This window comes from Helicoverpa zea, chromosome 20 (genome assembly GCF_022581195.2).
Source record: "Helicoverpa zea isolate HzStark_Cry1AcR chromosome 20, ilHelZeax1.1, whole genome shotgun sequence".
NCBI lineage: Eukaryota > Metazoa > Arthropoda > Insecta > Lepidoptera > Noctuidae > Helicoverpa > Helicoverpa zea.
This window is the reverse complement of record NC_061471.1, coordinates 4,189,797-4,202,676: the sequence shown is the minus strand read 5'-3', so window position 1 is coordinate 4,202,676 and position 12,880 is coordinate 4,189,797. Positions and strand designations below refer to the sequence as shown.

The following is a 12,880-nucleotide window of genomic DNA, read 5'->3' as shown; positions in this document are numbered from 1 at the left end:
ACATAAAGTCTTACAACACGTGAGTAGGTGTTTGTTGATGGAAACGTTTAACATCTGATTGACAGATTATACCATTCGTAGATCATCTCCAAAAATAATAATCTTTGTTCAGACGATCATACAAGGTTGCAATATGCAAGCACTACAATTGATTATGCGGGTTGTGAGTACAAAATCACGTTTGAGTAGACGGCTTCAGTGAGTTGTTGTCAAAACGCTCGTCTGCATTAGGCCTTATGGAATAATGAGCACTTTATGTTCGCATGCGGTAACAAGGCTCTAAAGAAATTGGCAAACGTTTGTGCTGGCTAATGTGCTTTGTTCAGTTCTGCACTGTCAAGTTGTGCAGAATTCTTTATGTGTACTAAAGCAATTTCGGAGTTCGTTTGAGCTTTTGAAGCGAAGGTTTTCGTTATTGAAAAGGGATGCTTTTGTTCTATATTGAATAAGTAAATTAATTAGTTTTCATGAAAAGAGATCTGGAAAAATGTCTTTTATTATGCTCTTCAATGACAACACTTTGTGCTGTGTTTGCTTTTATTGCTGTTTTTATACTAAGTGAATTTTCCTGTTCTTTATTAATAAAACGTACACGTAAAGGCGCTCTTAACTTTAATTAGGGACTCGTAAATGTTACGAGGTTTACGAGTCCAGTTTTAAAAGTATTTTCTGAACGGTACGTACCGGGCGCCAATGTTGAACGTCCGATTTGGCCCATATAGGAACTTGACCGAGATTACTGCCAAAGCAATAAACATCTGTCATGCCAATCCGATAATATATGACCACCAACCGTATCTACGTTTAAATAATCGGTAGTTTACTAGATGATGGCTCCTGATGTAATAAAGTAAGAATGATTGAACGGGCAATACGAACATCTCATAAAAATGTAGATAGGTAAGTGCTTCGTCGAAATGTCTATTTGATTTCTACATACATAAATGCATATTCTACTATATAATATTTCCACATCACTCCAAACACTTCAAACACGATCTCCGAACCTTCATTCAAGGGACCAAAATAAAAGTACCTACTTCTGACAAATGAAATATCCTGGCCAAAGATAACAAAGGGTAAACAAAGCAGACAGGCCATATTTATTAACCTAGTAGATATACAACCTTTTTAATCCTGCATGGTCTTTGTCAGGCAAACAGTGAATGAAGCATATGTACCTATTGAACAGTCTGAATTTGGTTCTTTTAGGGATTATCCTGCTTTGTACCGGCCGGTGGAGTGCCATTGTCAACCAATACTGGCCACTAATTCAATTTTGCTAATGGTTTCGGCCATTTTACTTTATGTCTACATCAACGTGGCTCCCGTGAGCGTTTTGGTTTTATTTCTTTTAATTCCATTCTTTTTATTTTTAATAGGTATTGGGATGTGTTTTAATTCTATTTACATCTACTTACTAGGTTTAAAAGTTGGACAGTACCGAAAAAAAACTTGCGCTTGAGTCATGAAGATCTCGTCTTTTCGTATAAGATTAAAAACTTTATAAACATCTCTATATCTGTAAACAACTGTTTCGTCAGACCTGAAATAACCTCCCAAGAAATAAAAATAATCAAAAAACAAATGGATGAAAAGAAATTATTTTTGCAGAATCAGTCATCTGTTAACATGTTTTTGGGTAGGATATAGTACATTAATAACTACTTTCCCAATACTTGTCCTCTGGCATTTTAGGTATCTCTTTCACGTGGCCAATTTCAAAGTGACCCTCAAGCTTTATCAGTAGGTACAATACGGATCGCTCCCCCGCACAAATCCGATTCTAACTTGGCCTTTTTAAACAAAACGCAACTCTAGGTCGGCTGGAGGTTGACAAATCAAATCAGTACATTGAACTAAATTGATTATAGAAGCGCCGTCGGCTTTTTTAATTTAGTAATTGAACCATGCTGCCTTTTATACGGGCTGATACGGGAGATTACCTCTTTGGAACAATGCAAACTCTTTTGTACTTTTGTTTTAAACACAGGCCACTACGTTTTTCTAATGAATTTATTCATCCTTTTTCTAATAACCGCCATTAGCGTTATGACTTTTGTTTGGCTTTATGGTTCCGTGGGTAAGTTTAAAAATATGGTTCGGAAATTCATATACCTATCTTATTTTTCAGTAGGTAGAGAGGTGGTTACATGGTAAACTTATAACTTGTTAGCTCCGTATATTATAGTCTCTCGTATCAGTCCTATGTAGGTATTATAATGTGATATATGAAGTACCAGGAATAAATTGATCTCGCTGAAATTAAAAATTCCTTTTCCAATTTTAAGAAAAAAAGAACACACAATCTAAATACCGTACTCTTCCTTTTCATAACATTATTTAATAAATCCTTTTTGATGAATATCCAGCATACCTTAGCTCGCCTTAGTACTACGTGACAAAATTAAAAACACTTCTTGTGCATAAAAATGTAATAATTCACCTGCAATGTTGCCTTGTGTCTTTTGTCTACTTTATTAAAGTTTTTGAGCAAAGTGATAAAAATGATGGCGAGCCGGCCTAACTAAACAGCTTTGTCTTCATTTTTAATATAACCTGGTTATGTTTTATTCGGATAACAAATGATACGGCTGTAGGCTGTGACCTTTAAAGTTCAGTCTTGTAAGCTTTTCAATACGATTATTAAAGTAGCATTACCCTGAATTAGTTTATGATCGGTACCTATAACTTTATCAGCCCTCAATTACCGTACAGGTTTTCCTATAAGTCGATAACTTTGCAGAAAATAGGTTTTTGTCTACTAGTCAAATTGATATTAGGAATTTTTGGCTATTGGTCAGCCATTTTCATTTTTGTTTAAATCTATGTCTGGATTAAGTAAAAGCTACTAGCAGATTTTAGCCCCCATTTTTCGGGATTTTATGAACATAGCACCCATCTATGAAATGAAATAGAACGGTAACATATAACAAAAGTCGGATATTTTTTTAGTTTATATTGTTGAGGAAGTAAAATTTGAAATCTCCATTGTTATGTTACCTATTACAAAATGTAGTTACAAAAAGGCATATATGACTAGACAAATGTTAGAATATCTGTTTATATGTTTGACCCTTTAAATTGAGACCGGCCAAGCAACGAGACGTGTCAAATAACCTTATCCAAAGATCTTGGCAAGTTCCAAATAATAATAAAAAAGTCCAAATTTTACATACCGTTAAAATAATATTAAAATAATATATCATAACAAGAGGCATCCATTCTGACAGGCTATCAATCATCTTGGTCCAGCTCTTGGCACGGGCTTACGACTTGTAATAAATGAATTTTTAAACCCAGTAGGTACGTCGTCTGTCCTTTATCCGACCGATTAAATTATAGTCGGGGTTTTTAAATTTCACCTTAAAACTCTGTGTTATTTACCTACTTTGAAGGGATCTTAATTTAATGCTGGTGTAGCGAAGAATTTGGCTGAACTTCAGGTCTTTATGAAGTACCTACCTATTTGCAGATTTTTACATCTAGATGTTGATATTTTAATAATTATATAGAATTTTAACGTAGCACCTCATCTCAATAGGTAAATTAATATCTCACGGGCAAATTCTATGATAGAAATGTGAAGTTTAAATTGACCTACATTAAAATAAAAGCATCAAGATTGTTACACTTTTGTGCCCAACTGTACTGTAGTTTTAGGGTACAGTTACGTGCAATACGTAAACAAGAAGTTTTCGTCGTCTCTATCCAAAGTTTGGTCATAAAACAACGATTTTATCGCTTGCCTCACATTGAGCAAACGTGACTGAACTTTTCATTTTATTCTATTCAGTAGCAATAGATTACTATGTTGAAGGAGACATTTCAAAGCCTTTCTCAAAAACTGAATTTCAGCAATAACATACGTACATATATTGTTACGTACACGCATATTGTTTCGTCTAAAAATCACAGTTTAATGGATGCTTATGTAAAACTGAACGTTGATTTCAAACTCGGTTGTTTTTGGTGTGAACATAATTGTCAGAAGTAATACGTAAAAAAGAAGTAATAACTGCAGTGAAATAACTTTTTACAGAAAAAAATGAGTGCTAACTAATTTCTATGTTAAGTACAAAACACAATGCAAAACAAACAGCATATTCAAATAAACCTCTAAATATTGAAACACTTAACACCGATACACTTGAATATCTCTTTCAGCCAATAACTAATATTGACGGGTTTAATGAAGCGAGTAACGTGCCACTCAAGCGCACTGGGATGGCACATCTCAAGTCAAATGTTGTGACGTCAGCGCTCCCGTAGTTTATAGAGCGGCCATTGAAAAACATAGTCAGGTGATATGGCCTTATTTTGTCAAAAAACTGGTCTATTAATATACCTAGATGTTTTTCCTTTTAAAACCTTTTTTTAGACCGCAGAATTATTAATGAAAGTCTAGGTATTATGTGAAATTCGCTGTTGGTACCTTTATTAGAGTGCCCAGTCTATGAACAGGCATCGAAAATGTTTTTTTGGGTAGCAAAGAACGGGTGCTTATTTTTTTGTTTTTAAATTTTTCGCTGCAACAACAATTTCAAAAGAGTTTAACGTTGTATTTTGTGACAATGTTATATTTTGCTATCGACATCTCCATTTAAAAGGAAAACCCCTTGGAAGGTATTAATTTTCTAAAAAAAGCTCCTTGACAACGAGTTAGTTTTTATATTGGCTCTTTGCTCCATTCTTCATTTTATTGGCCTTTCCTCTAAACTTGGAGAGCTTTGAAAATTCTAAGTTTCTTTTTTACAGCCGCCTACTCGACTCGGTTCAACGATAGGAAATAGTTACTTTGATTTTCATGATACCCGTGAAGAAAAACTTGTTCAAGAAAATCAGTGTTGTACCTAAATTAATATTTTGAGATAATTTATTTTCAACGTCAACGTTTTATTTTCAAAAGTGAATATTTATTTTAATATCTGGTATCTATTTGCGGTCAAAACTCGTAGTCTGCATCCACTAATATCGTGAAGTTTTATTTATCTCAACACGTGCACATTGTGCTTCGGAATGTCCGTCTGATTCAATTTTATTAATGGACTTGGAAGTTTGCCCCACTGACTGTGAACACTACCATTCTATTTGTCGCGAGACATCTTATAACTAATATGACTGATTTTATGACCTACGCCATTGTGTTAAGGCTTATTTTTGTAGAGCATTGCAATGCTTATTGTAGGGTTGCTGAAGAATTACAAAAAAATATGTGACGTTCGCACAAACTAACCTATCCCGTGGAAAAATGTGAGCAGATTTTTTTGCAGTACAATATTTTGAGATGAGAGAGAGACATGTGAATTTAAGAAGTATATAAACCTTGATTTCTGTCATGTCACTCATTAACTACTCTTTTATTTCTCTGCAAATCTCGACTCATGCTTAAAAGATTAACAAAAGATATTTAATCTAGCTAATAAGATATTTAATGTGTCGCTATGTTTTCCAAAGAATTATTAATCGACTAGAAAAATAAAACACTGTCGAGTACTTACTCTATTCATGAGTGACCCGTGACGTAGGCAATATTTATACAGGCTCTCTGAAAATTCTTCGTTCTAACCTCATCAGTCGGTGTGATCAGTCAACAAGTTACAGCCCTACGTATATACGACCCGCCCCACACTAGACAGCATTGACTCACATACAACATCATACAAATGTCAACAAGGCCGAGCTTCCAGCGTTTACAATATCACTTTTAGGTTAATTCACTTTATGATTCTTCATTTTCACATTCGAAACTAAAGTATGTTATGTTCTATAGATGCCATAGGTAGGTACAGTATTTTGATAACATTTTAAGACATTAAACAAATATTTTTAACCGACCTATGAAAAGGAGAAAAATCCCAATTCCGATTTTTTTTTTAATTCTCTGACTGATTTTAACTATATGCTTATACATAGTACATATTAGTCATTTTCGTTGTGATTAGGATTTAAAAACTTCATTCATAAATTACTTTACGCGCGAGGGTTTATATTTCTAATTAAATTAATATTGTGAATATTTAATAATACTTAATTAACAAAGTTATATACATAGATATTTACAACACAAAAAAAAACTTTCCTAGTAGAACAATAAAAAAAAAATATATATATAATATAATATATATATAATTACTTATTTATTTTATACTAAGTATAATGCCTATTAATATTAGTTATTTTGTTGTTTCAGGATGTGTTGGTAGCCGGCTCCGCCCATGCATGATGGCGGCTGTGAACTCGGTAAGTTTTGCTAATCTTTGTCATTATGTACCCATACCGATATCATTTAAATGTAAATATAAAATTCTCATTCAAAATAATTCCAGCTATTCAACCACAAACATAGGAGCTTCGTAAATGTATACACTAAAACTACTCAGAATTCACGACAGCAATATTACAGTATTTGCGACTGATAAAGCTGAAATTCTAATCAACATTGTTCCTAAAATTCACTCCACGGACATCGGAATACATGAATTAATAAAGCCGTGTGTTGAACATCGAACTGACAAATATCCCAATGAATTTAAACACTAAGCTTTGATATTACCATTTGGAAATGATTTTCATATTGCCTCTTGTGTAGCTGGCTTAAAATTAATATTGTAAAACACGTTAGAAACATGCAGTCATCTCATTAACAGGGTTCAATCCGTCGTGAATATCGGCCTATTATACACTTCGCTAATTGGCACCGTTTCTGCTTCAAATCTCGTCTTTCGCTATGTGATAAATTTTCGTCGAGGACTTCACTAAAGTTGAGTGGGGAGAATTGGGGGAATACTGTTGCCGAGACGAGACGTAACATATTTTCATCGTCGATTTGTTAGAAATGATCTGTTTTAAGTACGCGATGATTCAATAGCTTTAAATAGCCGAAGTGGTTTAAAGGGCTTCGGATACATTATGTGACAGCGGACCGTGATAAAGTACCTATGTCCGCATCGTGAATAATGATGTTATCAGGTTTTATATCTTCAATTTGAAAAACGTCTTTATTTTACTGTTCTGTTAAAGATTTATAGTGAAAAATAAACTACGTTTTATTTTTCTGTAAATTAAAGATGCATTATTATAATTCGAAAAGTCTTGATCCTATTTGAACAACTTGTATAAGCAAATGGGACATAACATAAGAATTACCATAATTTGTAATGACCTCGGTGTCTTCAGTATAAAAATAGCGTCAGTGTATAAAAACATGTTTTCTCTTCAGGGAAGTAGTAACATTAACTAGTAGGTGAAATTTATACCGGGAGATTACCCGGTGGCTCGGAAATTGCCGTTTCGCCTTGAAAACGTTTTACATTATAGCCAAAGTTTTCTAATATTTATAACATGCAAAGTTTACAACGTGATGAGTATTGTTAAAACTCATTCAAACAGTTACAATAAATGTATATCCAAAATTAATTCTAAGCATAATATGTAGAATATAATTTTTAAATTCTCTCAATTAGACAATAATCATAGCATTTTTTCTATCACAAGGAGTGTTACTTATTAACTTAAATCATTCTAGTCCATCATTGCTTAATTTCAAAATTAAAACCATCAAAGCATTTCTTTTAACAAACCGGCTCCACGGTTCCTCTGTTTTATTTGCTATTTTTCCGTCGGCCATAAGGCCTCGTTTGGAGCTTAACAGCCGGCGATTGAGGTACGTAACTGCGAGTTGGCTCATCACTGTTCTCTCCCAGGTATAAAGTGGCCAGTTTAAATGGACCTCCATCGACATTTTTTTTTCAAGAGATACCAAGTTCAAGTTAGAATGGTGAGGGTGTAATGGTGCTAGCGTTGGCCGATCTACCATGGACGCCTTCCAAATCGCATCGAATTTGAATAGCAACTGCAGTTTGGCGATAGTCGTTTAACGACTTTTATCGATCTATATCTGAACAATCTTTAGGGTATTGGCAACGTTTATATTCTTGAAATTGGACAATTTAGCCTATCTGTAAGATAATGTTATGTTTAAATTATTCTGGTTAATAAAAGTTTATTTGTAATAAGCACTAGCGAATGTTACGTTCGCTACAAAAATGTATTTTAAGTTAAAACTTTTTACTTCATTTAACCTTAGCTATGACTCTGGACAATGATGCTGGTTTCGTGAAAATTAAAAAGCTGTACCTACTTCAGCTTTAAGTAATTACATAACATGTATTGCTACGTACTCAAAATGCCAAACCCTTCTGTCTGTATTTGTACAACGTACTCCCCACACGCCGTAAATTCGGAGACACACTCGAGCACTAGGATCGCTCGTAAACGTCTCGGATTCAATTGTCAATCCTAGAAGTTGCAGCCCTGTGGCTGTAAAGAGATCTACCGCTCCGAACTTCTAAGACTTTAGTACTGGATCACTGCAGACGTATATATTCGTCTTCGTTACTACCGTAGTATGAAACTGTTTTAGTAGAAACAATAAACTTAAATGCTTTATTACGTACAAGCTATTAGAATTAGGAAGTTAAATCTAGCTAAGGATCCGAGTGACACTGCGCTGAAAACTGTGCACTAAATATTATTAAGTGCTAAGTATTTGTGTCACTTTTCAAATAAATACTGTCAACACAAAATATTCCCAATTGTCCTGTGCCATCTGTTTGCACTCAGTGTGTTCCACCCTATATGATGGCCGTGCTCAACGATTTACGAACCATTTAATTTTATCGGATGCAATGTAATACGAATTGTTATGAATCAGCTGGGAGTCAATATACTGACACACATATGGTACGCGTAAGGCACGTCACTCCCATTTATTTTTTACTCGTCTATATGTTTTTGTGTTTGATTTATGCTGGCCTTAGTGTCAGTAGGCCACGGCATGAAACGAGTCTCAGATTTCTTTCGAAATTCACGTTCCATTGCCGTTTTGTACAAGCATTTGGGGAATGTTAACCTGATAATGCAACAATGTACGTTAAAGTTGGTATTTCGAATTTTTATTTCCGTTCCGTTTTTAGTAACTGATGATAGCCGTACGTTTAACGTGTGGTGGAAGAATTTATAGCTGATTATTCATAGCAGTGATTTATTCTTAGCCATGTTTGATATACCTACGTATAAACAGCGGTACGGAGTCACAGGAATACTGGAATCTGTGATATTCTATTGTTGTATGGTGTCTTATTTATTATTCACAGATGTTTAAGGACAAACAATAGCACTATCATTCAGCACATTAAAATACATACCTACCTATTTTAAGTTATTAAATACTTGTGACGAACATGTCCGCACGAAACCTGGCACTATTTGCTGTGTTCTTTTATACATTTATTTAATGCTTGTCGAATGCAAAGAGACGAAAACATACTTTTGTTTAAATTTATAAAAAATATAAGATGCATTTACAAAGTAAAATAATACAATAAAATTACCTTCGAAACTACACGACGTCAACTTAAAGCTTTGTTTTTTTTTCACAAAGGTAAAGAGAGACAATTGAAACAGCGAATAAAATACACTGAAATAAATATCTCTTTGACTGTACTACGTATCTAAAAGCGGGAAACTTTGTTTATCTTCTTCCTGGAGATTTAAAAATAAAACATAAAACATTCCAGTACTTAAGATAATGTTTTACAACTTATCAGTTAAATCAAACAACGTTTCGCCATTTAAAAGGCATAAAAAGGGAAAAAGGGGCCAAGTTTTCCACTTTTTACGGAGTTTTTCGTTGGCGCGGATCGAACGGGATTAGGCTAATGAGAGCCGAATCCGCCGTCCATAAAATATACAAGATATGTCCCGAGCTTGCTATCGGCAAATATTTAATGAAAATGGAATCAAGGGTTCAGTTTTGTTTTGTTTAGCATAAACGACCAAAATAAACATGGAATTTGTTTAATTTAAACGCTACAATGAATTACAAACGGATAGGTAACTGGGTTTTCTTACACTTAAAAAAATACTTATTTCAAATCGGAACTGTGGTTATTTACATTGGCGCGTACAAACGAACAAACGTACTCGCGTTATAATAGTAGGATACCAAAGAAATTGAATTGACGAAAAATTTTGTCATTGGTTCATTGTGATGTACAAAAAAAACATTCCATTTTGACCTAATAAAATGTTTGGTGGCAGTTTGCGCGATATTCGGCGTTCCCAAAATAACCATATCGTATGTTACACCCTATTTTCAAGAAATATCGCTCCAGTTATAATAAAACGAATGCCACGTGGTTCCGCAGCCGAGAATATAACAATAATTCTACTGAATTCTGAAGTGCATTGAGTCATTAAATGTAGAATGAAAATATTATGAAGACGAGAAATCTTTATTGTCTAACAATAAGTTTGGTAAGTGATTGATTCTCTTTGAAGCTTCTATAGACTTCTGTAGAATTGTATCTTAAGCTTAAATGCTTATATAGTGTTAAATTTTGGGAATTACAAGTGAAGATTTATGAACACACAGTCTCACCAATGTATGTCATGTATCGCATAGTTTTACACATTGATATGTCTTTAAAAAGAAGAATAACTTAGACAAATAAATAGGTCGTGAATAGATCTGTAAATATATAAGAATTGGTCGTGTTTATTCCTTGTAAAACGTCATCGAAATTCTTTTGGACAATCAACAAGGAAATAAATGAGTGAATATTCTAATATTCTAGTGCTACAACAGTGAGACCTTTTGTAATGGGTAATAAAGGGCATTCTAGGGCTCAAGTGGACCCGACGGAAATTTAATCTGCCAAAGGACCCTTTTGTTTCAAGAAATTCTGTCCTTAGATAAATGTCGGTAAAGTAGGCACAGCAATGAATGAATATTTCAATTTAATTAAAAATACGAGCAGAAATGTTGTTTTCTCCCGATTGCCCGTTTAAAGGACCATCTTATCAAATCTTAATGACCCTAGAGTGATTTGTTTTGATTTGAGTAATGGGCGCGGCTCGTAACGGTGTATTTTTAACGGGGTTTAGAAAAACAGGTTGCTTAATCCTTTATTTTGTAGGTAAATTGTAATTTTGTTTGCAAATGTGAACTTAAGTTTATATAAAACGGATTTAAAACAGGTAATGTTTACCTTTAGTTAAACTGACAATTTTAAAAGCATTAACCAAAATATGCTTGACTTAACTCCTATACCATGATTAGGTACCTATAGTTCGGCCATTCAGAGAATGCGTTCCTGACACGTCGCGATTGAACTGACGACGTAACTTTGCAATGGCGTTGCAGTTACGATAAAAATATTTTTGCTGGTTGTTTACCGTTTTAACAATTGAGGAGCATTAAAACAACATTATTATATCAATAATCAATGAATGTAGTTACGTCGTCAGTTCAATCGCGACGTGTCAGGAACGCATTCTCTGAATGGCCGAACTATAATACAAATATTTTGCTTTATTAATTAAGAAAACTATGCCCTGTGTAAAATTAACAAGTTCGTAAAGTCGTGGCGTTATTAAATTAATAAACGTTTTTCAAGTATTCTATGTTTATCTTATTCCGATTACAAAAAGCAATAATTAATTTGGGAGTGTTGTTTGTTTAGAATGAAGGTAAGCCTTTATAGAGGTGACCTTTATATAGGCTTCATTAATTGGGTTTATTTTTGGTACAAATACTTAAGTCTGTTCAAGTAGCGTTTTCAGCGTGGTTTTACTGAAAATAAAGTCGCTATGAATATAGATAAAATTGTTTATGTAGGTGTTTTTGATGTCATACATCGAGTGCCTACCTTTACGTCGTAGAAAATATTAAAATAATCTTAGATATTTTTTATTTTATTTACTTACCTGCAAGTTTGCTGTTTGAAAGCAAAATTCTGGTTTAAATTCGCTTTTGCACATATAGTTTTCGTGCGATGTATTTTATTTATTAAATTGCAGAGTAATAAGATTTGTGTAAAGAAAATTTAGGTACCTATATCTCCAAAACAAAAACTACCGTAACAGTACGGGAGTAGTCTTCAAGGAAAATCTACTTGATATATAAATTAGTGTTGTTCCTTTCGCTTCCTGTTCACCAATGATTTCTCAGAGGTTTAATTTACATCCCCTTTTGTTTAAGCTACTAATGACAGCTGGGATCAACTGCTTACTTCTCCGAGGAGTCTTGAAAGGATTTGAAACCCTTCTGAACACCGGTATTATTCAGAAAATGAGGTCGTATTGGCTGATGTTTTTGAATTCACGCAGAAGTATAGCAAGGCATAGTCAGATAGACTATCTATGAGGACCTTAGGTCTTATGCTATACTTCTTAAGAACAAGGATACAGCTCAGAACTTGAGAAGTCTTTGTGATTTAGCTTTCTAATGTTTATATAAGCACGTTTACATGCAACAGCAGCGGCATACCTATTGTGTCTTATTGGTTATTTCTTTTCAAATATAAATAGGAAACTCTTTAAGAAAATCTCTAACTGAACTTGAAATGTTCGCGAAAAATATCTATCGTTCAACCAAAATATTTTCATGAACGATAAAAAAGGACGTTTATCATGTGTTTATGATAGAGACAGGGCCCTTCGAGCTGCAGATAATGACTCAAATGCCCCCATGGGGATAAAACTAAGGCTTCGGCATCCTAGATCCTGCACAACGATATCCTTTTACTGAATATAACTCAGAAATGGCTTAGTTAGCTGCGATATAAAAGAACTAAATTGGTTTTAATTTTTGTTACTTATTGTTTCTTTATAGTCATTAGGTATCATACAAAGGCTGATTGAAAATATACCTAGGTACTATTGTAGGTGTTAAATAAACTTTTTATACATTATCTATTGACTTTTCACCCTTTGACATTCAAGTCAGCCATTAACGTATGTATACGAATCTAAAATAGACATGAAAACTATTTCAAGGACCTGTAACCCGAGGAGTGGGCGACGGGTCCTTTCT

At 33.9% G+C, this 12,880-nt stretch overlaps 1 protein-coding gene across 2 annotated transcripts in view; it reads left to right on the top strand.

Annotated features, from left to right (window-relative positions):
- Positions 1-12,880, top strand: part of LOC124639935 (zinc finger protein 541) — a 244,759-nt gene that overhangs the window by 72,391 nt on the left and 159,488 nt on the right. For both annotated transcript variants that reach the window (XM_047177447.1, XM_047177446.1), the window contains exon 2: positions 6,194-6,243. In XM_047177447.1, the coding sequence (XP_047033403.1) occupies positions 6,223-6,243 (21 nt within the window). In that variant the 5' untranslated portion in view covers positions 6,194-6,222. The remainder of the gene's footprint in view (positions 1-6,193; positions 6,244-12,880) is intronic.